Here is a 26745-nt window from a genome sequence, read left to right as displayed (position 1 = left end):
GTCTGTATATGTGCATCGTATCTAGTAATTTCTATCCCATTCAGATAATATCTTTGTAGTGCAATTTTTTCCTCTTTTCCTAGAGTGTATAAAAACACAAAAGTTGTGGCAAAGAATATCACTCGTTCTTATGTATTCATAAATGGTGAAGCTACACGTTAAAGTAGATGTTCTGTAGAAAACATACTTCGTCTTATGAACAGACATGAATTTCCTCTCATCTCGGGGCGGGGGGGGGGGGGGGGGGGAATACTTTCCACACCATCAAAGGCTCTAGAAATTTAAATTACTTTCTTAGTAACAAGACAATGGGTTGGATAAAAAATATTCTTGAAGATGTCAATGGTTTATACCCCCCACCCCCCAAATGGCAACATAGTTATTCCATCAGTTGTTACAGCAAGTACAAATGAATTATCAGTTAGAAAAATTACTATAAATACAAGAAAAATAGAAACTACTTACACTTTGTTAATAAAGCTCTATCTTGTTGGTGGCTCACTTGTTGTGAAAGGCTATGCAGTAAGATCTGAGCAGTCTGGTAACGCTGAAAGCATTCCTCAGGCTGACCAAAAAGCTCATCAAGCGCCGCTGACTGGCACTGAATCATAAAAACATCCATATTCTATCAACAAAATGACTGTGTATGTGTGAAGGAACAAATTACAGATAAGGAGTTACGCCATCACAATATTAAAATTATGTCATTAATACATTTGATATAAGCATAAAATATAACAATAAAGTCACAAATGAAGCCTAAAAATTACTGGAAAAAAAAAATGATGCGCAAATAATAACAAAGACGACACTACTGTAATTTCCATAAAAGATGTAACAGCTGTCACTGGAGAGATATTTGCAAGTTGTTGTTGTTGTTGTTGTTGTTGTTGTTCTTGTCTTCAGTCCAGAAACTGGTTTGATGCAGCTCTCCATGCTACTCTATCCTATGCAACTTGCAAGTTAGCTCACCCTAATGGTTAATAATAATTGAGTGTGGTCTTCATAAGAAAATGAAAGTAAAAATGTATTGTTAAAAAAAGTTTAGATTCTGTTTTTTTGTATGTATTACTTTGTTTTGCAGAATTTTCACAGTGGCAAGGTACAGACGTGTAATACAGCAACATGTCTTGCAAGTTTGATTAGCTTGCATTTGCCACCAAGTTTCCTGCACTCTGGCCAAACCCCCTTCCCAGATCTGTAAGCTCAGCAACAATGATCGAGAACCTCAAGAAGGTTTTTCTGAGTGAAAAGTATTTTTTTTATATTATAAGAAGTTAATTGCAGTAGCTGCAATATAATCTTTATTTGCTTGTGTATGGATATTTCTGCACAGCAAGCTTGCCTGTTTCAGTTTACAATGCCATTTTCAAAAGCATCAATGGGTGTTGTGAATAGTGCATCTTATTTACTCCTTACTTCTGATCATAAACATTATTTTTACTTACATCTTGATGGAGTTGACAATCATATGGCGTCCAGGGGCCAACTGTTAGCTGTCTGTTATGATACAATACAGGGTGTCTCAAAAAGAATTATACGATTTAAAAAAAAAAAAATCATAACTATACAACTATTACATTATTTCAGATATGTATGTGAGCAACATACAGTTGGAAAGATCAACCTCTCAAGTTTTACATGGTTCCCACTAGGTAGCAGCAGTGTTCACTCACTTCAGTTCTAGTAAAAATTGTGTCGGGGCAACAGTAAAAATTTTGTGTTCTACATATTGCGCAGTGTGGGTCAGTAATAACTGTTCAGCATAACTTTTGTACTAGGCTTGGTGTGAATCCTCCTCAGCACAGAGCATTAGATGAAAGCATGAACAGTTCCAAGAAACAGGTTGTGTGTGTAAACGCAAATCACCAGGTTGTTCCCATGTGTTTAACACAGACGTCAAATGCATTTGCCAAAGTTACACAAGGAGTCCACAGAAATCTGGAAAGATGAAACATCAATGTGAGAATATGGGGTACAGAACAATCACATGAAGTCATACAACATGAGACGGACTCTCCAAAATTTAACGAGTTTTGTGCAGTTTCATGCGAAAAGGAGTATGGTCCACTTCTCTTTGCTGAGAACACTGTTACAGGAAGCATATACAGTATCTCGATATGCTTGAGAACTTTCTTTTCCCCACAGTTGGAGACTGAATCAAACGATTTCATTTACCAACAGGATGGGGGCCGCGACATTGACATCTGGAAGTGCGGGAATTTTTAAATCAAAGGATTTTTGAAAAATGGATTGGTCACCCTGAACCAAATGATTCAGCCTTACGTTATTGGCCTTCAAGATCACTGGACCTCACTGTATGTAATTATTCTGTGTGTGAGTGTGTGTGTGTGTGTGTGTGTGTGGGGGGGGGGGGGGGGGGGGGTTATAAGATTCTGTTGATCTGCCTCTATTACCAACAACAATGAACAAACTGAGACTTCGCATAACAGCAGCTGTGGAAGCTGGAACTCGAGACAGGCTCACACTGCAGTGTGGGAACAATTTGAATACCGCATTGACATATACCATGCATCTCAAGGGGGCATACTGAACACCTATGGAAAGGTATGAAAGAAACCTTTTTGAATTTCCCATTAATCAAAAAACAAAATTCATTGTATATGTTGATTAGTTTCAGAAATAAAGACATGCCAAATCAGCTGATACTTTTTGATACACCTTGTATTTTAACAATCAAGTAGTTTTTATGGCTCTAAGCACTACGGGAATTAACATTCAGGTCATCAGTCCCCTAGACTTAGAACTACTTAAACCTAACTAACATAAGAACATCACACACATCCATGCCCTAAGTAGGATTCGAACCTGTGACCGTAGCAACAGCGCAGTTCTGAACTGCAAATTCCTCATTGTGGACACCCTCCTGCCATTGTTCCCATCTACTAGTACCTGCAATAATCCTAGCTACTTTCATATCCGTAACCTCAACCTTGTTGATAAGGTAACCTGAATCCACCCAGCTTTCGCTCCCATACAACAAAGTTGGTCGAAAGATTGAACGGTGCACAGATAACTTAGTCTTGGTACTGACTTCCTTCTTGCAGAAGAGAGTAGACCGTAGCTGAGCGCTCACTGCATTAGCTTTGCTACACCTTGCTTCCAGTCCTTTCACTATGTTGCCATCCTGTGAGAATATGCATCCTAAGTACTTGAAACCGTCCACCTGTTCTAACTTTGTTCCTCCTATTTGGCACTCAATCCGTTTATATTTCTTTCCCACTGACATTACTTTCGTTTTGGAGATGCTAATCTTCATACCATAGTCCTTACATTTCTGATCTAGCTCTGAAATATTACTTTGCAAACTTTCAATCGAATCTGCCATCACAACTAAGTCATCCGCATATGCAAGACTGCTTATTTTGTGTTCACATATCTTGATCTCACCCAGCCAGTCTATTGTTTTCAACATATGATCCATAAATAATATGAACAATAATGGAGACAGGTTGCAGCCTTGTCTTACCCCTGAAACTACTCTGAACCATGAACTCAATTTACCGTCAACTCTAACTGCTGCCTGACTATCCATGTAAAGACCTTTAATTGCTTGCAAAAGTTTGCCTCCTATTCCATAATCTCGTAGAACAGACAATAACTTCCTCCCAGAAACCCGGTCATATGCCTTTTCTAGATCTATAAAGCATAGATACAGTTCCCTGTTCCACTCTTAACACTTCTCCATTATTTGCTGTAAGCTAAAGATCTGGTCCTGACAACCTATAAGAGGCCTAAACCCACACTGATTTTCATCCAATTGTTTCTCAGCTAATACTCACACTTTCCTTTCAACAATACCTGAGAAGATTTTACCCACAACACTGATTAAAGAGATACCTCTGTAGTTGTTACAATCTTTTCTGTTTCCATGTTTAAAGATTGGTGTGATTACTGCTTTTGTCCAGTCTGATGGAACCTGTCCCGACTCCCAGGCCATTTCAATTATCCTGTGTAGCCATTTAAGACCTGACGTTCCACTGTTGTTGATGAGTTCCGACTTAATTTCATCCACCCCAGCTGGTTTATTGCACTGCAATCTATTGACCATTTTCTACACTTCCTCAAATGTGATCCTATTTCCATCATCATTCCTATCCCATTCTACCTCGAAATCTGAAACACTGCTGATCGTATTTTTACCTACACTGAGCAACTCTTCAAAATATTCCCTCCATCTGCCCAAGGCATCCATAGGATTCACCAGCAGTTTTCCTGACTTGTCCAAAATACTTGTCATTTCCTTCTTACCTCCCTTTGAAAGACTGCTAATTACACTCCAGAATGGTTTTCCAGCAGCTTGACCTATAGTCTCTACCCTGTTTCCAAAGTCTTCCCACGATTTCTTCTTGGATGCTGCAATTATCTGTTTGGCTTTGTTTCTTTCTTCAACATAACTTTCTCTGTTTCTCTGTCTACCTGAGTTCTAGTATGTAGCCATTTTTGATACGCCTTCTTTTTCCTTTTACAGGCTGCCTTGACTGTGTCATTCCACCAAGCTGTTTGCTTCATCCTACTTTTACACACTACTGTTCCAAGACATTCTTTAGCCACTTCTAGTACTGTGTCCCTGCACTGTATCCATTCCTTTTCCAATGACTGTAATTGACTACATTCAACTAACTGGTACCTTTCTGAGATCGCTGTTATGTACTTGTGCCTGATTTCCTTATCCTGAAGTTTCTCCACTCTTATCCTCCTACATATGGACCTGACCTCCTGCACTTTCGGCCTGCAGGTCTGCAGATTAAATAATGATCAGTGTCATCAAAGAATCCCCTGAATACACGTGTGTCCCTCACAGCCTTCCTGAATTACTGATCTGTTATTATATAGTCAATGACAGATCTGGTTCTCCTGCCTTCCCAAGTATACCAGTGAATTTTCTTATGTTTAAAAAAGGAGTTTGTGATTACTAAGCCCATACTGGCACAGAAATCCAAGAGTTGTTCCCTGTTCCTGTTGGCCTCCACATCCTCTCCAAATTTACCCATAACCTTTTCATACCCTTCTGTTCGATTTCCAATCCTGGCATTAAAATCACTCATGAGCAGAACACTGTCCTTGTCCTTTACTCTAACAACTACATCACTGAGTGCCTCATAAAAACTATCCATCTTATCTTGATCTGTCCCTTCAAAATGCGAATATACTGACACAATCCTAATTTTCTTGCTAGACACTGTCAAATCTATCCACATCAGTCGTTTGTTTACATACCTTACTGCAACTACGCTTGGTTCCATTTCTTTCCTGATGTAAAGCCCTACACCCCATCTTACTTGCAACCTCTGCCAGCTCTATCATATTTAAAGTATCAGGGAAGCAGGTTGCTAGCCTTACTTGCCCCGAGTCCCATTGAGTTTTACCCCTAACGGTTGAGGGACTAACCGGTGGATTTGGTAGTCTTTGCCGTATGAGCACAAAGGTGACCACGACTCAGAATATGTCCCAGATGCCCAGCCTTATTCCAAAGTAACTGGTATCCCGACTGTCGGGACCACTTACTTGGCCACTCATACGTTGCCCGTGGTTCATGAACTAGGACATGACTACAGGAACCCACACCATGAACCATGTAAGAAATAACAATAAAATTAAAAAATTAAAACAAAACATAAAAAATAAAATAAACAGTAAAAATAAATAATCTGTGTATAATAACAGCAAATTTGTAAACATACCCAACTGTCAAATAGCTGTCAAACAATTATCATGAGAAATATTTTATTATAAAAACTACATGATTATAATATTATTATTTTATAAAAGACAGCTCACAGTTGGCCCCTGCCATATGATTGTCAACTCCATCTAAGTAAATATGTAATTTATAAAAATAACATTACTGATCATAATTATGACACAAATAAGATTCACTATTTACAACAACGACAGGTGCACTGGAAGCCAAAACAGGCAAGCTTTTTGCGCAGAAATCTCTAAATACAAGCAAAACGATTACATTGCAGCAGCTGGAAATAACTTCTTATAAAATGTAATCTTCAACTTAGTTCATGCTGCAGGCCTTACTGACAAAAAACTGTTTTATGATATTAGTGTTTAGGACTTCGGCCTGATAAGATTTGTTCAAGCTACCAACAGTGGTATGTAATTCTATTCTCTCAAGTGGCTTGATTTTTTCACATTCACATACGCCTAAGCCTTCCAAGCAGGAGAGCTTCTGTGAAGTTTGGAAAGTAGGGGACGACGTACTGGCTGAAGTAAAGCTGTGAGGACGGGGTTTGAGTCATGCTTGGGTAGCTCATTTGGTAGAGCATTTGCCCACGAGAGGCAAAGGTCCTGAGTTCGAGTCTCGGCCCAACACACAGTTTTAATCTACCAGGAGGTTTCATATCAGCGCACACTCCGCTGCAGAGTGAAAATCTCATTCTGGCTTCCAAGTATAGATTATCTTTTAAAGTTGCTGTTCTGTTCCCAAAACCGTCATTCTTTCTGACCTGGTTGCCCTTTCTTCAGCAATTATAGTGTACTGTTTTCATTTACATGTTCTTAGGTTAAATCTCATTTCTGTTTCCCAGAATCATCTTTCCCTGTTTTCAATTTGTTGCATTGTTACACTTAACTCTTCTAAATCCAGTTATTTTTAGTTTAATTTTTTCAAAAACTGTTGAATAGTTGTTTCACTAGTTTTATTTCTGGGATATAAAAAAGCAAAGAAAGAGTTACTGTCCTCGCATGCAGTAATGGCACTGGCAATCTTAAACTGTGCCTTACTTTAATTGGCAAATCCAAAAAACCAAAGGCATTTAGATGACAACCAGCTGATAAACCTTTACCATTGTTTTACACAAATCTGTCTAAGGCATGGATGAATGGTACTATCTTCAAATAGTGGTTCCAGGCAGAGTTTGTTCCAGCTGGAGCAAAATACATGGAGGAAAATGGACTTCCTTGAAAAGCACTACTTCTTGTGGACAACACTCCTTCTCACCCAGATGATCTACAATATGGAGACATCAAAGTTGTGTTTCTCCCACCAAATGTCACGTCTCTATGTCACCTGATGGAACAAGGTGTTCTCGAGGTGACAAAAAAAAATTACAGACGCAAGCTGCCGGGATACTTAATTGGTGCGATTGAGGCTGAAGAAGATTTTTGTGCAACCCCTTAAAATTGATGTTTTAAGTGTCATTAATTGGGTTGCTGAAGCTTGGTATTCCTCCAATTTCTCTCGTTAGGTCTTGGGGAAAACTCTTAGATCGTAAGACAACTTATCAGTGGTGGGAAGAAGGAGGCAACACCAAAACTCAAGCTGATGTGCCAGAAACAGTTGAAAATGACGTACTTTGGATGAATTTACTGGAGAAGCTACTGCTGTCAAGGCACTTGGGGTCAGTTTTTCAGTTCCCATGTTTTACTCCTCTGGCTCCAAAGATTTGAGCAAGGATTTCACTGCTTGTTTGAGATGTGTTTTCCACCAAAAAATTCATTTACTTTCATGAATAAGTGAAAATGACATGATACCAAGTCAGGGCTATAAGGAGAAAGCCAAATATTTCACGCTTAGGTTGTTGAAGTTATAGCTGTGTTCACGCTGATGCATGATGCTATACCATGACTCAAAAACAACTTTGCCGACAACATTCCATGGCTCGTGTTTTGGATGGCATGCCAAAGTTGTTGAAGAGTTCCACAATCAGCCTATGAACTGATTGATTGAAGAGTCCACAGGTGCACTGCCAGTCCATAGTGTCCAATGGACACAGTATTTCAGCAATCAGACATGTTGCCATCATCAGTTACATTGATGAATTGAGCCCCTGAGGGCAAGCGACCGAATTATATCCCATCCCATCACAAGTCGTAATGTCCATGGTCCATGCCAAAGGATGCATGGCTGCAGTCATGAAGAAACTTGCATCGGCACCTGTGGTCGTGTCAGTGTAGTTGCTCTGTCCGCCCTTGTTGCCAGATTGTTGTGTTTGCTGAGTATCTTCTTAATTAGACCCAGAGCTGGTTTTGAAGCCATGCTGATGTTATAGCTGCAGCCCCATCTGATAATATTATCGTTGGTGTGAATTTCAGTCAACTTGGAAGACTGCACTAAAATACTGATATGTTCATATTCAGTCACACGATGCTGTGAGTTCAGACTTATTTGGGTACATTAGTTGAGTGTGCCACTAGTGTTCTCGACATTGATCTTTGATGGTGCACACTGCTTTTCCAATGTGTCTTGTCACATTGGCACTGAATCTGTATACCCTGGCTTCCTGACTTTCAGCAAACCGAGGTCATCTTACCCCCCCCCCCCCCCCCCCCAATAATGCCTGTATTTTGTTGGCTGGGCAAAAGACAGTTCTTATGCAGTGCTTCTCCAGTATGCACCTGACATTTCCCTATAGAGGCGCAATGTATATTATTCGGGCTGTGGCTACCTCTTCCCCTGTGATTTCTTCCATCTTAACAGGTTTTACCATAGCGGTGGGTGGAGTGTGTGCTTTATCTGCATTTTGAACATCAATCTTTTTGGAACACACTTGTGAGATTCTCTGTGTCTGAGAATGTGTGCACCTCGTATACTAGTGTCTTTTGTACCCTATTGTAATGGCAGCTAACTGCATGCAGATACAAGTCAGTGTGCATTTTCCTCTGATGAACACCATGACTTAGGGTGCCATCAGTTGCTCTTGACTATGTAGTCATTAAAAGGTAGTCCCCTACTTAACTTGCTATTGGGATACACAGGGTTCAGATGTACAAGGGAGTCAAGCAGTTTGTGCCTTCCATGGGGCCAGATGAAGAAGGTGTCTTTCACGTAATGGAAGAAGCAGGTGGGTTTCCGTTTGTATGACATTGGGGTCTCTTCCTCAAAGTGCTCCATATACAAATTCGCAACCATTGGTGCGAGTGGGCAGCTCGTTGCGGTTCCATCACTTAGCTCATAGTATTCTCTACTACACGTAAGATTTGTGGAGGTTAGAAAATGCATGAAAAGGTTGGTGGTTGTGTTGTTGTCTTCAGTCCTGAGACTGGTTTGATGCAGCTCTCCATGCTACTCTATCCTGTGCAAGCTGCTTCATCTCCCAGTACCTACTGCAACCTACATCCTTTTGAATCTGCTTAGTGTACTCATCTCTCGGTCTCCCTCTACGATTTTTACCCTCCACGCTGCCCTCCAATGCTAAATTTGTGATCCCTTGATGCCTCAAAACATGTCCTACCAACCGATCCCTTCTTCTAGTCAAGTTGTGCCACAAACTTCTCTTCTCCCCAATCCTATTCAATACCTCCTCATTAGTTACGTGATCTATCCACCTTATCTTCAGTATTCTTCTGTAGCACCACATTTCGAAAGCTTCTATTCTCTTCTTGTCCAAACTAGTTATCGTCCATGTTTCACTTCCATACATGGCTACACTCCAAACAAATACTTTCAGAAACGACTTCCTGATACATAAATCTATATTCGATGTTAACAAATTTCTCTTCTTCAGAAACGCTTTCCTTGCCATTGCCAGTCTACATTTTATATCCTCTCTACTTCGACCATCATCAGTTATTTTACTTCCTAAATAGCAAAACTCCTTTACTACTTTAAGTGTCTCATTTCCTAATCTAATTCCCTCAGCATCACCCGATTTAATTTGACTACATTCCATTATCCTCGTTTTGCTTTTGTTAATGTTCATCTTATATCCTCCTTTCAAGACACTGTCCATTCCGTTCAACTGCTCTTCCAAGTCCTTTGCCGTCTCTGACAGAATTACAATGTCATCGGCGAACCTCAAAGTTTTTACTTCGTCTCCATGAATTTTAATACCTACTCCAAATTTTTCTTTTGTTTCCTTTACTGCTTGCTCAATATACAGATTGAATAACATCGGGGAGAGGCTACAACCCTGTCTCACTCCTTTCCCAACCACTACTTCCCTTTCATGCCCCTCAACTCTTATTACTGCCATCTGGTTTCTGTACAAATTATAAATAGCCTTTCGCTCCCTGTATTTTACCCCTGCCACCTTTAGAATTTGAAAAAGAGTATTCCAGTCAACATTGTCAAAAGCTTTCTCTAAGTCTACAAATGCTAGAAACGTAGGTTTGCCTTTTCTTAATCTTTCTTCTAAGATAAGTCGTAAGGTCAGTATTGCCTCACGTGTTCCAACATTTCGACGGAATCCAAACTGATCCTCCCCGAGGTCTGCATCTACCAGTTTTTCCATTCGTCTGTAAAGAATTCGCGTTAGTATTTTGCAGCCGTGGCTTATTAAACTGATAGTTCGGTAATTTTCACATCTGTCAGCACCTGCTTTCTTTGGGATTGGAATTATTATATTCTTCTTGAAGTCTGAGGGTATTTCGCCTGTCTCATACATCTTGCTCACCAGCTGGTAGAGTTTTGTCATGACTGGCTCTCCCAAGGCCGTCAGTAGTTCTAATGGAATGTTGTCTACTCCGGGGGCCTTGTTTCGACTCAGGTCTTTCAGTGCTCTGTCAAACTCTTCACGCAGTATCGTATCTCCCATTTCGTCTTCATCTACATCCTCTTCTATTTCCATAACATTGTCCTCAAGTACATCGCCCTTGTATAAGCCTTCTATATACTCCTTCCACCTTTCTGCCTTCCCTTCTTTGCTTAGAACTGGGCTGCCATCTGAGCTCTTGATATTCATACACGTGGTTCTCTTCTCTCCAAAGGTCTCTCTAATTTTCCTGTAGGCAGTATCTATCTTACCCCTAGTGAGATAAGCTTCTACATCCTTACATTTGTCCTCTAGCCATCCCTGTTTAGCCATTTTGCACTTCCTGTCGATCTCATTTTTGAGACGTTTGTATTCCTTTTTGCCTGCTTCATTTACTGCATTTTTATATTTTCTCCTTTCTTGGTGGTCTTCTTACAATTTTCGGATCAATGAGTTTTAGTATTCACATAGAGGAACTGTGGTGAAAAATGAAATGATGTCAAAGCTCGTGGTGATATCCGAGTCCTTCAGCCTGAAGTTGTTTAGGCATTTAACAAAATCTGCATTATTAAGGCAATGATGTAGGCGTTTACCTATATAATGACTTAGTATCTCTGTCAGGTATCTTGACAGCAAAAATGTAGGAGTTCAGATTTTGCTGACAGAGGTCCATATTGGCACGCCATTTTTGTTTGATCTAGGGAAGTCCATAAGTCTTGGAGGTACAGGTCCTTGTGATGCAAATTCTTGGTGAGCCCCTCTGGTAGCTCAAATTCCTTGAGAAGCACCCTGATCTTTTTCTTCACTCTTGTTCTTCACCTTCTTGTTGGGATCAGTGTTGATCTTCCTGTAGAAGTCATCATTTAGCAGGCTCTGTACTTTCTCAGTGTAATTCTTGTGGAACAGAACAGCAGTAGCATTGCTTTTGTCAGCAGACTACCTAACAATCTAAGGGCACTCTAGCCAGTTCCAAACCCTATATTTGCTGGTAATGTTTCACTTCAGAGTCTTAGTGTCAATCAATTACACTAATGATATCTGTGACCGGTGTGAACCACAACATCAAGGAGCTGCATGTTAGATTGGTGACAGTCTTGCATGGGGCTGAAAATGAGAGTTTATCAATGAGATATGAAAATTTTGTTTGACATACTGTAGCCTTCCGATGGGTGGAATCGGCTGCCTCCCAGGTAACACCATCAATCCAGTCCCACGTCAAAGAGTTAAAATTATTTGCCAGTTGTAAATATAGTTTTAAAAGTTCTTGAGGATTGTACTCAAGGCTCCAGTGGATAAAGTGTACCCTGTCACATACCAAGGCAAGTCTGGCCTGCTTCATGATTCTCCTAGCTGCATTACAATCGATGTAATGCTTGATCTTAGCAAAGTTTGGCATAACATGCTCAGCACCCTGCAAACGACATCTTTGGCAGTGCAGCCTGTCGAGTTTCTTGATGCTGCAATACTTCTCCTCCCCGTAAAGGCGTATAGTGTGATTCCTCAGTTTCTCCCAGTGAATTTGTTGATCAAACAGTCCATGGCTGTACTGCCAGCCCATAGTGTTACTCAGGCACAATACGATTGGCAATTAGATGTGTCACCATTGTCAGGTGCATTTATGAACTAAGCTCCTGAGGGCAAGTGGCCAACTTACTTCAAACTGTTCCTTCCACAGTCTGCACCTGAGGGTGCATGTCTGCAGTGACCAAGACATTTGCATTGGCATCTGTGGTAGTGTCAATGTAGTTGCTGTATCCTCTGCGGTTGCCAGATCCTTGTGTTCACTGAGTGTCTTCTTAATTAGACACAGTGCTGGTTTCAAAGCCTGCTGACATTCTAGCTGCAGTCCTGATTGATAACAGTTGCTTCTATAATGATGCTGTCCTAATATTTGGATGTATACGGTAAAATCGTGGTCTGCTCATATTCAATTGCATGATTCTCTGACAAACAGCGCTGTGCAATTGCCGACTTGTTGAGGTACATTAGTCGAGTGTGCCGCTGATATTCTTGACGTTGATCTTCCACATTTGGTTTTTCATTATGTGGACACGTTCAGCATGTAGCCCCATGAAAGGGACAAACACCTTGACTTCGTTGTACATCTCAAATCGATACATCCCAACATCACATTTATTATTGAGACCAAAGAAGAAGACAGGCAATTCCTGCACCTCATGGTCAAGAGGAGAGATGGCACTCTGGTCCATGCTATGTATTGAAGGAAACCCTCACTGACCTCTATTTGCACACAGGTAGCTACCACTACCGTCTGCAGAGGAATGGGCTACTAAAACACTAGTACATAGAGCACGCTCCATCTCAGATGCAGAGAGCCTGCCACCGGAACTGGACATCTCAGAAGTGTGTTCTGGAAATTGATACTCAAAGTGGCAGATTAAGTGTGCTCTTTGCCCCACTGCTACAGTACAACATGTGGAGATGGGAGAAATTGCAGAGCTAGAGGTAGCCACAGCCTTTATACTGTATACTGGCATGCCATCGGAAACAGTGGGCACGTACTGAAAAACCACTGCATAAGAACCGTCTTTTGCCAGCCCAATCAAACATGGTTATTATTGGAGCTTGTCAAAGATGACTTTGGTTTGCAAAAGGCTGGGGTATATCAAATTATGTACCAATGTGGCAAGACATGTATTGGACAAACAGCGTGCACCATCGGAGATTGATGGTGAGAATACCAGCAGCACACTCAGGCAATGTACCCCTAACAAGTCGGTGGTTGCAGAGCACTGATTGTCAGAGGAGCATACAATAGAATACGAATGTACCGTTATTTTAGTGCAGACTTCCAAATACTGGGACAGTGTCATTAGAGAAAGCATTGAGATTTGTACCAGGGATAATCTTATCAATTGAGTGTGGCTCTAATCTCAACACCGCTTTGGAACCAGCACTGTTTTGTATTGACCACTGACGAATAACTTATTGAACAGTGGTTACCTCGGTGAATGAGGTTTGCCTGTTTTGGACGCACTTGAGATACAGACAAAGATTATATATCTAAGTGCATGTCTGTTCTCTCTGAAATAACCACAGGTATGGCTGTCTGCTGGTATTTAGATAATATGAATGGATTGTGGGTCCCTTGTCGCCGTATTCTTGTTTTAAATTTTAATAATGTGTTAAGGATTGTGTTACTCTGGATATTACCCAGTTGCTGTGTGGTTTTACGTTGTTGTTTCAGTGGTATAACCATCGGTGTGCGTCGACCATTGTAGCTGGTCATTTAACTGGGGGATGACGCTTTGGTGTCGGCCAGTTTCAAAAATAACCGATAGCGGGGTCACTGTGTTTACCAGCAGACTCCAGTTCTTCAGCGAATTTAAGTTGAGTATTTTATTACTTGTTCCTAGTGAGGCCGAGGCACCCGTCTTTCCTTCTTCACCATTCCTTTCAGCTTTCATTCCGGCTCGATCTGAGTTCCCATTTCCACACACCTCTGATGTGCCTTTACTTGTCACTGAAATTTTGTAATACCTGAAAGATGCCTTTCATTGTACTGGGTTTTTAACATCTTATTCAGAGTGGTTTCTGCTGTTATGTCTTAAAAGGTGTCCTGCTTCTGTGGAAGTTTTTATCAGTAAACCATTTCTTGTTTGCATGGTTCTTAATATTTATGTAAAGAGTGTATGAAACTTATTTATTGTTTGGGGTGGGCTTTGATGCTCGTGGACATTTTGTTTCAAATTCTAGGGCAATTATGTACATTTTTCTGGGGTAACAGCAGTTTGCTGTTGTCGTGTAATTCTTAAATAAAATCTGTTGGAAATTACAAGCCAGAGTTTGTGTTTGATTGATAATTATTTCCTTATCTTTATTGAATTGAAGTATCCTTGAGCGTATGTCTCAATGACACACACACACACACAGCCATTAACAGCAGCAAAACAAAACACCACAGAAACAAACCGCATACAGCAACAGAACAACAATAACACAAAGAGTGCATGAAAACAAGAAAGAAGATTCAAGACCGTGCACAATTGCACAATTTCCCAGGTGCAAAAACTCACACATCAAATAACAAATGTTCTCAAATGAGAAGGGATAAACATAGCATTCAAAACAGACAGTAATAAGGAATATACCTACTGCAACGCAAAATGTGATGGAAGATATGTAGGGTAAACCAGCAGAACATGTGACACTCAGTTCAAAGAATATTTTAGAGCATAGGAATATGGGATAAGCCATTCCACTTTTGCAGAACATTTAAGAGAAAATAAGCACAAACCTACTACAAGAGAGAAAGACATGAAAATAAAATAAAGAAAGAAAGGCATCTCCTAACCTTACAACAAAATTACTGCATACATAAAACAAAGACTGAAAGGAAGATAAGACTACACGAACAAGTGAATATGACTGACTACTGACAGTTTACACTTATTGATCACATAATACACAGTAATTCCAACAGATGATCACAAATCTAATTTCTCTCCCAAGAATATAATTATAGGGGAAGAAATTTAAAAAATAAAGAAAGGACACACACAACACACACACACACACACACACACACACACACACACAACTTACATCAGTATCCATATAGCCACAGAAAAAAAGAAAGCAAACCAACCTGAGAAAGTTGGCAACACTTACAGAAACAAATGACACGATACACACAGAAAATGGCGGCTGAAGTGTTATATGTTGAAAACAGTGACCAAAAGGAAAATTGGGAACTTTCAACCATTTTGCTATCTGAGAGAAAGCTGTTTGGCTTAAAAATAATGAATTACATGCTGATAGATAAGTATGTTTCCATTTTATTATGAAATCCTCAATGAACCTTATTTAAATCTGTAACGTTAATCTGTGTATGCAACAGAAAAAAATTGTGTAATATTTCAAGACACCCATTGAAGACTCCTTGTAACAATGGCAAAACACACCTGGGTGCACAAGATAAATAAGAAAAGTGGTATTTTTCTTTTGAACCATTGTATTTCATCAAATTGTTTGCTTACTTACTTACATATGCTACAGCTAAACTGGAAACACACACTATGTTTTCCACTTAGTGGAGCACTCTCATTTAATACAACATTTTAAAACTGCATATCAGATGTTTCAATACTCTATTGACTCCACTCAATCAAGGAATACAGAGCTAAGCAACTTTGGCTACAGTCTGACCCTGGGAGGATAATATCATGTTTCTAACCTATTCCTTCATACTATGGAAGCACTATTTCATGAATCTGATGCACAATTTCTTTTCTGTTAAGTATTAAAATCTATTTACAGTAATATCATTAGAAACAAGGCACTAGCTCTCAATTTTGATTACAACAGGGCAGGTAATCTGTTATGGTCTATTGAACAATGTTTAAGAAATTCAATGTAAAATAAATTTTCAACGTCAAATAAATTTTCAATGTCAAATAAATTTTCAACGTTAACTTCCCATTGCAACTACCCTATTAGAAGTAAAGCATTTCATAGCCAAGTTCTCTAGTACATCAATGGCCACTTCTCATAAACTTTGATGACAGTTTTTCAACATTTGCATCTACGTCTACATTTACATCCATACTCTGCAAATCACTGTGAAGTGCATGAGAGAGGGTACGTCCCACTGTACCAGTTATTAGGGTTTCTTCCCGTTCCATTCATGTATGGAACGCAGGAGAGGTAACTCTTTGAATGTCTCTGTGCATGCTGTAATTATTTTAACCTTGTCCTCACAATCCCTATACAAGGAATACATAGGGGGTTGTAGTATATTTGTAGAATCATAATTTAAAGTCAGTTCTTGGAATGTTGTTAGTAGATTTTCTTGGGATGGTTTACATCTATCTTCAAGAGTCTACCAGTTCAGTTTCTTCAACATCACTCTTGCACTCTTCCAGGGGTCTAACAAATGTGTGACCATCCGTGCTGCCATTCCCTATATATGTTTAATATCATCTGTTAGTCCTATCTGGTATGTGTCCCACATATTTGAGCAATATTCTAAGAATGGGACGCACTCTTGATTTGTAAACAATCTCCTTTGTAGACTGATTGCACTTTTCAGTATTCTACCAATAAACCAAAGTCTGTCACCTGCTTTACCTAAGGCTGATCCTACGCAATCATTCCATTTCATATCCCTACAGATTGTTACACTCAGCTATTTGTATGATTGGTTGTTTCCAACTGTGACTCACTGATATTACGGTAACACGATACAGCATCTTTTTGTTTTGTGGAGTGCATAATTTTACATTTCTGAACATTTAAAACAAGTTGCCAATCTTTCAGCCTCTTTCAGACAGTACTTCACTGTTTATAACTTCATCATCTGCAAACAGTCTGATGTTAGTATTAGTAATGTCTGCAACGTCATGAACATGCAACATGAACAAAATGGATCCCAACACACTTCTGCATCTGATGAGTCTTTCTCACAAGCTAAGCAATTTATCATTATCATTCTTTCAATGTGCCTGTCTTCTGGTTATTACCTTTTCTACTTCAAGCTGTGACCTATCCTCACGTACATACTATATTCCATCCCAAATTTTTCACTCATAAAATTAATAATCTATACCACTGAGCTACATGACTAATAACAACATCTCTAAGATATAAACAGCGAAATTTTGCAAGATATACACCAGTAAGACATTGCGTGAACTTTACATTACATTAGAGTGAGCGAAATACTGGATGAGCTGTTTCCATGTTGCATTAAAAAGACTGATTTGGAGCTGATTTTGCATAGATCAACCTTGTATATACTATTATAAGTTCGCTGTGAACAGGCTGCCAGTAAATGCTAGAAATAAAAGAGTATGAAAGCAATGGCCATTCAGCCTGTGTGGGAATGAAATTGTCAGTATGGATTAACTGAATTAATATGTTTGTTATGTTTCAAACCATTTAGCTGATCTGTAGTGAAATATTAACAAAGAGATAGAGGGGCTGGCCAGTACTTACCTCACCTCAATACAGCCAATAGATACACAAAGAACAACCGAAAATTTACGTTCCTAGCTTTCAAAATAAATGTTCCTTCATCAGGGAGGAGAGAGGGGAAAGAAAGGGAAGAAGGGAAAGTGGATTTAGTTACAATCAGGTTATGAAGCAACAGGGAAAGGAAAACAGGGAGGGTAGCAAGGATGGGGGCATGGTTGTCAGAGGGAAGCCAAAGATATTCTATTGTAAATACTGTGCCAGCTTCAAACCAAAGAGGATGCATACAGAAGTAAAGAGGTATATAGTATAAAGATGTAGGATGAAAAGATGCATGAATGGCTAAAGAGGAAAGGGAAAGAGGAGAAGACTGAAGAGTAAATGGGAGTGAGGTTGTTTAACGTAGGTTCAGTCCAGGGGGATGGTGGCATGAAAGGATGTGTTGGAGTGCAAGTTCCCATCTCTGCAGTTCAGAGGGACTGGTGTTGGGTGGGAGAAGCCAAATGGCACATACGGTGTAGCAGGTTCCTAGGTCCCTAGAATTATGCTGGAGGGCATGCTCCGCTACTGGGTATTGGACGTCTCCTAGGCAGACAGTTCGTCTGTGTCCGTTCATGCACTCAGCCAGTTTAGTTGTAGTCATACCAATGTAAAAGGCTGTGCAGTGCAGGCATGTCAGCTGATAAATGACGTGTGTAGTTTCACACGCGGCCCTGCCTTGAATTGTGTATGTTTTACCAGTAGCGGGGCTGGAGTAGGTGGTTGTGGGGGGCTGCATGGGGCAGGTTTTGCAGTGGGGTCGGTTACAGGGGTAGGAACCGCTGGGTAGAGAAGGTAGTCTGGGAATATTGTAGGGTTTAACAAGGATGTTACTGAGGTTAGGGCGGCAACGAAAGGCAACTCTGGGTGGTGTGGGGAGAATTTTGTCAAGGGATGATCCCATTTCAGGGGTTGAAAGTCATATCCCTGGCAGAGTAATTTATCGATGTATCGAGGCCAGGATAATATTGGGTGACAAGGGGGATGCTTCTGTGTGGTCTGAGGGTAGGAACATTGTTGTTGGACGGGGAGGAATGTATTGCTCGGGGATCTGTTTGTGGACAAGGTCTGCAGGATAGTTGCGGGAGAGGAAAGCACTGGTCAGGTTATTGGTGTAATTGTTGAGGGATTCGTCACTGGAGCAGATACATTTGCCACAAATACCTAGGCTGTAGGGAAGGGAGCGTTTGATGTGGAATGGATGGCAGCTATCAAAGTGAAGGTACTGTTGTTTGTTTGTGGGTTTGATATGGACAGAGGTGTGGATGTGAGCTTCAACAAGATGAAGGTCAACATCCAGGAAGGTGGCTTGGGTTTTGGAGAAGGACCAGGTGAAATTCAGATTCGAAAAGGAGTTGAGGTTATGGAGAAAATTAAGGAGTGTTTCTTCACCATGAGTCCAGACCACAAAGATGTCATCTATAAACCTATACCAGGCCAGGGGAAGCAGCTGTTGGGTCTTCAGGAAAGCCGCCTCCATGCGGCCCATGAAGAGGTTGGGATAGGACGGAGCCATCCTGGTTCCCATGGCCGTTCCCCTGATTTGTTTGTAGGTCTGGCCTTCAAAAGTGAAGTAATTATGGGTGAGGGTGAAGTTGATAAGTGTGATAAGGAACAAGGTTTTTGGAAGATTTTCGGGTGGGCGTTGGAAGAGGGAGTGCTCAAGGGCAGAGAGACCATGGGTGTGTGGGATGTTTGTGTAAAGGGATGTAGCACCTATGGTGACAAAGGTTTCAGGTGGGAGAAGAGTGGGAATGGATTTGAGGCATTCTAGGAAGTGGTTTGTGTCCTTGATATAGGATGGGAGTCTGCGGGTGATAGGTTGGAGATGTTGGTCTACCAGAGCTGAGATACGTTCTGTTGGGGCTTTGAAGCCTGCTACAACGGGACGGCCAGGATGGTTCTCTTTGTGGATTTTGGGTAATAGGTATAAGGTAGGGGTCTATATTCTGTGAAGGAAGCTCCACCACCAAGTGAAAGTACAAACAAATTGATCATGTCAGTAATTAGGAAGACTCAAATATGGAACTTTCTCTGTAAAAGTCATCTATAAAATTGTGATACTTTTTATTCTACCTTTTTTCCCTCCCTCAATGCTACTATTCCATAGTTTACTACCTGACACAGCAGTTAATAAGCTACATTCATAATCACCATTCTGGACAGCAGCGTTGTAAACTATGACTAACAACATAAATGACAAGTGAATGAATTCTTGTCTTTAATAGAGAACCAATTCAGATATTTAATTGGTAAGGTGAGATAGTGGTTTGTCAATTGAACTGCCATGGGTGTAACTTTACTGGATAGCAGTAATGTATCTGGCATGCTGTCCGAATTGAAATGACTGCTAGGCAAAGATACTGATGACCCCCGCTTTTGATTGACACTTAGGCCAAACATAGCCCAGTCATTACTGTGAACTATGGGGCAGAGGGGTGAGGGGAGTGCTGGGATGTTCACCAAAGGGTCCAGTGGCATATCAACAACGGGATCAACAAGTTGCAGAGAGTGTGGAATGTTGCACTTGGAAGAGGCTCATCAGTGTCGTAGACACTCGACAGCTCCAGCTGTTGAGCTTTTTTGCATAATAGCTTACTTAACAGCTGCAAATAATAACTCACTCAATAAACTGAGAGTAACTCCACTATATAAACACGAGCCCATTTTGCCCACTCGCATAAGAGAGCTAAGCAGGAAATGCTGGGTAGGTAGAGTCTGTCTGTAAAGTGAAAAGTGAGCAGCACTCATGGTGGGAGGAAGTTGCGTTTCCGGGAGAACAGTACAGCTGCTGTAGGGGATTACTAAGAATCAAATTCTACCCTGCAACCTGAAACTGTACGCATAAATTTTTGTAGATTCTATTCATATGCATACCTGTCTTAGTGTAGTTAGTAATTCATATGCATTCCATGTAGTATTAATGCATTTTGTGCCGGCCGCGGTGGTCTCGCGGTTCTAGGCGCGCAGTCTGGAACCGTGCGACTGCTACGGCCGCAGGTTCGAATCCTGCCTCGGGCATGGATGTGTTTGATGTCCTTAGGTTGGTTAGGTTTAAGTAGTTCTAAGTTCTAGGGGACTAATGACCACAGCAGTTGAGTCCCATAGTGCTCAGAGCCATTTGAACCATTTTTAATGCATTTTGTGCAAAATTGACACTTGCAGGGCATATCTGTGCTCTGCGTCGCCTGTCGTTCATTAGGCGCAATTTGGGGGCTCATATAACTCTGTGAAACAATCTGTAGTTTTTTTCTTGTGACATAGTGGCTTGGATAAGAGTGAGGTATTACCTGCACAAACTTCAGTTTGCAGACCTATGAAAAAGGGAAGTGCATGAACACAACCAGTGACCTACCTTCCCTCGCACTTCTACACACCACCTCAATCCAGTTACAACCCCAGAACACAACATATTCCTTGATATGGCTCTGCTGCACTTAGATCTGATACAAACATTTGTTATTAAACCATTTCATTTAAAGGTACACATTAATTCTACAGCATTAGAACATATTTTTAATAATCTGATTTTTCTATTCCCTGCAACATGGAAACTACCAGCCACAGAAAAAAAGAATAGAACTGTTTTGGTAGAAACTTTTAACTGGGACACATTTTCAATAGAAGTAGCAGTTTTACTTTATTCAAGAAAACATAAAAAAGTGACCTTTGGAACAACCCCAAACCCAACACTCACCCCCACCAGTCAGAATTTTTAGTTCATAACACTCTCTCCAAGCACTGTGCAAAAACTTGCAACTAAACACCCCCCCCCCCCCCTCCCCAATCTACCTTTCTTGGCCCCCAATGACTGGGCAATACATGAGAAAGACAAACATGAATTCTAGAATAATACACAGAATGTTGAACATCTAAAGCACTGAAAAGTGGAAACACAAATATCAGATTTGCAAAACAACTCATCTAACAATTTCATCCTACTAACATAAAAACACCCATAAGAATTAATAATAATTTGTAGACAGCTAATGCCTTACCTGCTACTACTTAAGAAAGATACAATACAGTAACTTTAAGCATAAAAACTGACAAATGTCGCCTACCTTTCTTGAATACACAATCTTGGCCTAAAATTACCGATACATATTTCGAGTGTCTCGCAGATGACATCCACATCACAATAATTATGTTCAGGTTTCCATGACATTTGCAAAACAAAAACACACTGTTCTGCAGCTAACTTTCTGTGTGCTATTTCTCATATAACACCACACAACATAATCTCAAACTTCTACTGTCAAATCACACTAGTTAAATCTACAAGTGATAACCACTATGCAAGGCAAATGTCTAAGGATCACTAGTAAAAACTGACAAATGGGGCCACTCGAATTTCTCATCCGCTGGATGCCAAAAACTATTCCTTTCTTGTGCTATGCTGAAAAATTTCTCACAATCCATGTATAGTGTGCAGGAATGTCATCCGATTCAACAGTAGCAAACAAACTAATTTGAGTTATGTTGATGTCCTTGAAAGCCTATACATTCAGACACTGAGGTCAGCTGCATCGAGACCGCAGACCATACTAGCATACTGTTTTGAAAAGATTGGCAGTGTTGGGCCACTGTTAGACTTCAGCAGAATGGCTTGATGTTGGCCGCTGTGACTGCAGCCTAAGTAGGTGGGGAGTTTGAGAGTATGAACTTCATGTAACCGTTCACTTTACCTAAAAATGACTGATTCCTTGATGTTCTTAGACGCTCGCACCTTATCAGTGACAAGGGGTTCAACAGACCCTTATCCAATTTGTGCACTTGTCAAGATGACAACACAGGTTGTCATCTTTAAGTTGAGCAACCACTGCTATATAATAACATTGTTGACATAGCATGCACAATTAGAAACTTTATGAACAGGTTGTTTCATTCACTCTGAAAGTAAATAGTTATATTAATATCTGCTAAAATGCATGCTGAGAGTTAGGATCTTCTGTTTTTGTGTGTTCAAAGGCAATTTTAAATATTCTTCTGCAAGATAAACCTTGGGAACATGCTGTCCCCCAGTAAATTTTACCAATAATTCCTTAGATCATGGAACAGAATAAAAGTCTATTAAACAAGGTGTTAATGGTGGCATTAAAATTAACACATATTCTAATACTCCACTGGATTTCTGCACCTTCAGTGTTGCTCATTGACTAGTGTGCACGATAATACTTAAACCACACATCCTATCTATCTCAGCTTTTACTGTTTCTTGTGTAGCAAAGGGGAACTGACAAACCACATAAAAACATTGTCATGGAGCTAATGGCGTATGAGCACTCGAAGATTCTTCATGCAACTTAATGAGATGATGAACAACTGTTGATATTTGTTGAACAATTTTTTCAGCCATTAAGAGAAATGTTGAACAATAGGTTTACTTGATCATTAATCGTACAATGAAACAGGCAAATCTGTGTAATTAAAAAATGTTAACTGCTGACACTTCCTGGCAGATTACAACTGTGTGACGGACTGAGACTCGAACTTGGGAGCTATGCCTTTTGCAGGCGAGTGCTCTACCAATTAAGCTACCCAAGCACGACCCATGACCCACCCTTACAGCTTTACTTCCACCAGTGCCTCATCTCCTATCTTCCCAATTTCACAAAAGTTCTCCTGCAAACCATGCAAGACTAGCATCCCTGGAAGAAATGATCCTTTCTTCCAGGAACACTAGTCTAGGATGGTTCGCAAAAACTGGAACAACAACAACTACAACTACTACTACTACTAATAGTATTAGTATTAGTAGTAGTAGTAGTAGTAGTAGTACACAAAGTAGCTTATTGTGGCCTGAGCTACCGATGTTGTGTGCATGAGGTGTGCCAGGTTTGAATGAATGGTGTGTGTTTCTCTTTTTCTGACGAAGGCTGAGGCTGATAGCGTATGTGTAAGTGTCTTTAATTGTTCCTGTCTGCAACTTGTTCATTTTGTAGTGAGCAGCAATCTACCTTTTCATACATTGTTCATTCTACAAAAGAGTAGATGAAAAATAAAGACCTACATAATTTAATATTAATGTGCGGATGAATAAATACAGAAATGAGTTACAGTTAAAAGGTAATTGCAAACTAACCACATGAAGAGAATCTAACAAAGACACTATGTTCCAGAACCAGGAAGTGATTCATCCATGGAGAGAGATTTAAAGTTTGAAAAGCTTGAGGCAGCTCAAGAACAACAGTCACCCAGCATATCAGTTTGAGAGAGATCAATACAGACCAGACAGAAATCAATAATGAAATGTCAGAAACAGATAAGATTTGAATACCTGACAAGTCAGAGGAGGCAGAGCAATACAAGATTATGATAATGAAGGCTGTACTTGGAAGTATAAATGAATGACAGTGACAGAGGACAAAGAAACAAACATTTGGAAAGCCAAAGTAAATAAAAAACAACATATACTGCAATATTTGAAAGAAAAATTAAAACTTAAAAGAAATATGTGACAAGGTACAGGGAAACAGTATCAAAAATTGAGAGGAGTAGTAGTAGTAGTAGTAGTAGTAGTAGTAGGAGGAGGAGGAGGAGGCAACAGACAGAAGAAATCAGTAAGTATGTAGTCAATGACACAAATGATTAGAATTAAGTTAACACCAAATAGTTGATGGGAACCAGGCACTTTATGGCTAACGAGTTCTCAAGTGTGAATGAATACAAGTAGATGAAAAATAAAGACCTACATAATTTAATATCAATGTGCAGATCAATAAATACAGAAATGAAGTGACTGCAGAGAGATATGAGGATATGGAAATGTTTAGTGTATTTTGCAATATGATATCCATATCACTCGTTCAAAGACTATGAGCACTTATTCTTCTTCCATTCTTCCAGTGACAAAAGCTTGAGAATAATTACTAATACTTGTGTAGTATTCTGACAGAAACTGGTATTTGTCAGTTTGCTATTTCTGCATTCACTAAGAATAATTAAGCTCTCATTTTACAAAGAATGCATGATTTGTGATATATTTAACGTAACAACTATCAATTTCCATAACTTACCATCTGGATTGCATGGTTGTACAGAATTCTATCTGCAGTGATACTAGTGCTTGATGGATCTACTCCTGCTTTTTGCAGAAGCCCAGGAGTATTTAGCTGTTTGCACTCATTTAAACACTGGTGAAATTTTGAATTCAACATACTGACCACTGCAAAGAGGAAAACAAAAATGTTGAAACACTGTAATGTGACACTTTACTTTTTATATGACATACAACAAACTACTGACATTTATGTAAGTTATTTCTCTCTCTTTTTTTTTTTTTTTTTTTTTTTAGAAGTGAGCAGGAAATAACACTCATAAATGGAAAAGGCACAGTGACTTAACACGGATGTTACTTGAATAGATGAAGCAGTTATGGTGATCATTCACGTGAAGTGGGAAATTGGATTTGCATCCCAGTCCAGCACAAATTTTCACTTGTTGCCACTGAATTATTTCAGTGCCCACAGACGTGGCTGATGTCAGTATTTCTCTTTCATTATATGTATGCAGAATCATAAATCTGTAGTGTCTGTTCTTTGTATCATGTCTGAGAGAACAGACACCACACATATAGTAACTGATGTCACCAATAAAATGGTAAGAACTTTTACTCCGTTTAAAAGTGTGTTTTTACAGACAGTGAGCAGCTGAAAATGACAGACACTCTATGTACACTGTCAAGTCTACAATACCCACAATTATACTATTATACAATACTGGACACACTGATACTACAGCGATAGGAAAAATTAAGCACTGTCTGAATGCTAGGCTGTAGTTATTTTTAGTAATAAAGCACACTAAGCAACAAATTCAATGCATCATTTTATTTTTTCCAATGCTGACGATAACAATTACAGTCATTATAGGAATTATTGAAACATATAAGCAATCAGAAACAGAAAATTTACGCAAGCTAAATCAAGAGTAAATTATTTTCAAACAATATATAAAACAAATAACTTAGGTTCTGACATCAGTCAAGGAAAATAAGATGATAAAAATAGTCATAAATGTTTTGTCAATGTTTGAAAAGAAAAAGAGAAAATTTCTGTTTTCTATTACAAGTATCACTAACTTTGCGACAAATTAAAGAGTAGTATTGGCTATGCTCGACATTTAGGAGGGGAAGGAAATTATTATGAATACATCCATATTCCTAAAATTTATTATCCAATAGAAACAAATAAGCAAAACATATATTAGGAAAGAGATGAGGAATATACAAAACAGCAATTTTGCGGCATTTATGAAGTCTTGCATGCGTCATGAACAAAGAGTAATGGGAATTTTTGTTTTTCTTAAAGAATCTTTATTTATTCACAACTTCAACTTCATCCTGTTCAAAGTAATCTCCCTGAAGTACAATAATACACTTGTGCCAGCAACTTTTCCACTCTTATAAGCAGCTCTGGAACTCACTTTTGGTTTCGGTGTTCAGCTCCTTTAGCTAAGTGATTCTGTTTTTTATCTCATCAATGGTGGCAAAACGACATCCTCTCATGGCTCTCTTCAGCTTCAGGAATAAACAGAAGTCCTGAGAATACAGTGGTTGAAGCAACATAATGGTGTTTTTTTTTCCCTTTGAAAAATTACAAAGAACTATCGAGGTATGTAGGACGTTATTGTGATTTAATTTCCATGAGTGGTTTAGTCACAATTCTGGTTGTGTTTTTTTTTTTTGGATTGCTTCATGTAAATGGTGCATAACTTGCAGGTAGTATTCCTCATTGACACTGTGACCATGAGGCAGGAACTAATGATGCATTATCCCATGTATGAAAAGAAAACAGTGAGAATCTTCACATGTGGTAGTACTTGTCAATTTTTTTATCTTGGCTCTTAAGGAGGTTTCAGTTGGGATGATTAGGCCTTTGTTTTGACATCATACCTGCATACCCGTGTTTTTACTGGCTCTTATAACCTCCTTTAGAAGTTCTCGATTGTTGTCAACTTCATTCAGCAATTCCTGAGTGTTGTCTATTAAGCAATTTCAGTACAAACTTTGCTTCTACATGTTTCATGCCCCAAACACCTGAAAAAATTGCTTGGCATGAGCCAAAGGATATGCTAACACCCTCAGCAACTTTTCTGATGGCAATTTTCCGGAACCATTTTCTTTACTTCTCCCACAATGTCGTCAACAATGTTAAGTTGCAGACAGGCATAATAAAAAGATAATTACACATTAGTTTATGTTAGAAGGCTTTGTCAGAAGAGGAAAAACACACACACCCATATTCCTTCAAACAAGCAAGCACACCTCATGCACACATGATCACCATCTCCAGCAGCTTGGACTGGAATGCAACTGACATGT

The 26745-nt window shown here is 39.6% G+C and overlaps 1 protein-coding gene across 2 annotated transcripts in view; it reads right to left on the bottom strand.

Moving 5' to 3' along the window:
* LOC126357627 (serine/threonine-protein kinase unc-51) overlaps nt 1–26745 on the bottom strand; it is a 141144-nt gene that overhangs the window by 3689 nt on the left and 110710 nt on the right. For both annotated transcript variants that reach the window (XM_050007474.1, XM_050007475.1), the window contains exons 19-20: nt 24440–24588; nt 466–601 (exon numbers count right to left, since the gene is read on the bottom strand). In XM_050007474.1, coding sequence (XP_049863431.1) covers nt 466–601; nt 24440–24588 — 285 coding nt within the window. The remainder of the gene's footprint in view (nt 1–465; nt 602–24439; nt 24589–26745) is intronic.

This window comes from Schistocerca gregaria, chromosome 1, assembly GCF_023897955.1.
Source record: "Schistocerca gregaria isolate iqSchGreg1 chromosome 1, iqSchGreg1.2, whole genome shotgun sequence".
Taxonomy (NCBI): Eukaryota; Metazoa; Arthropoda; class Insecta; order Orthoptera; family Acrididae; genus Schistocerca; species Schistocerca gregaria.
This window is presented reverse-complemented; position numbering and strand designations above follow the sequence as displayed.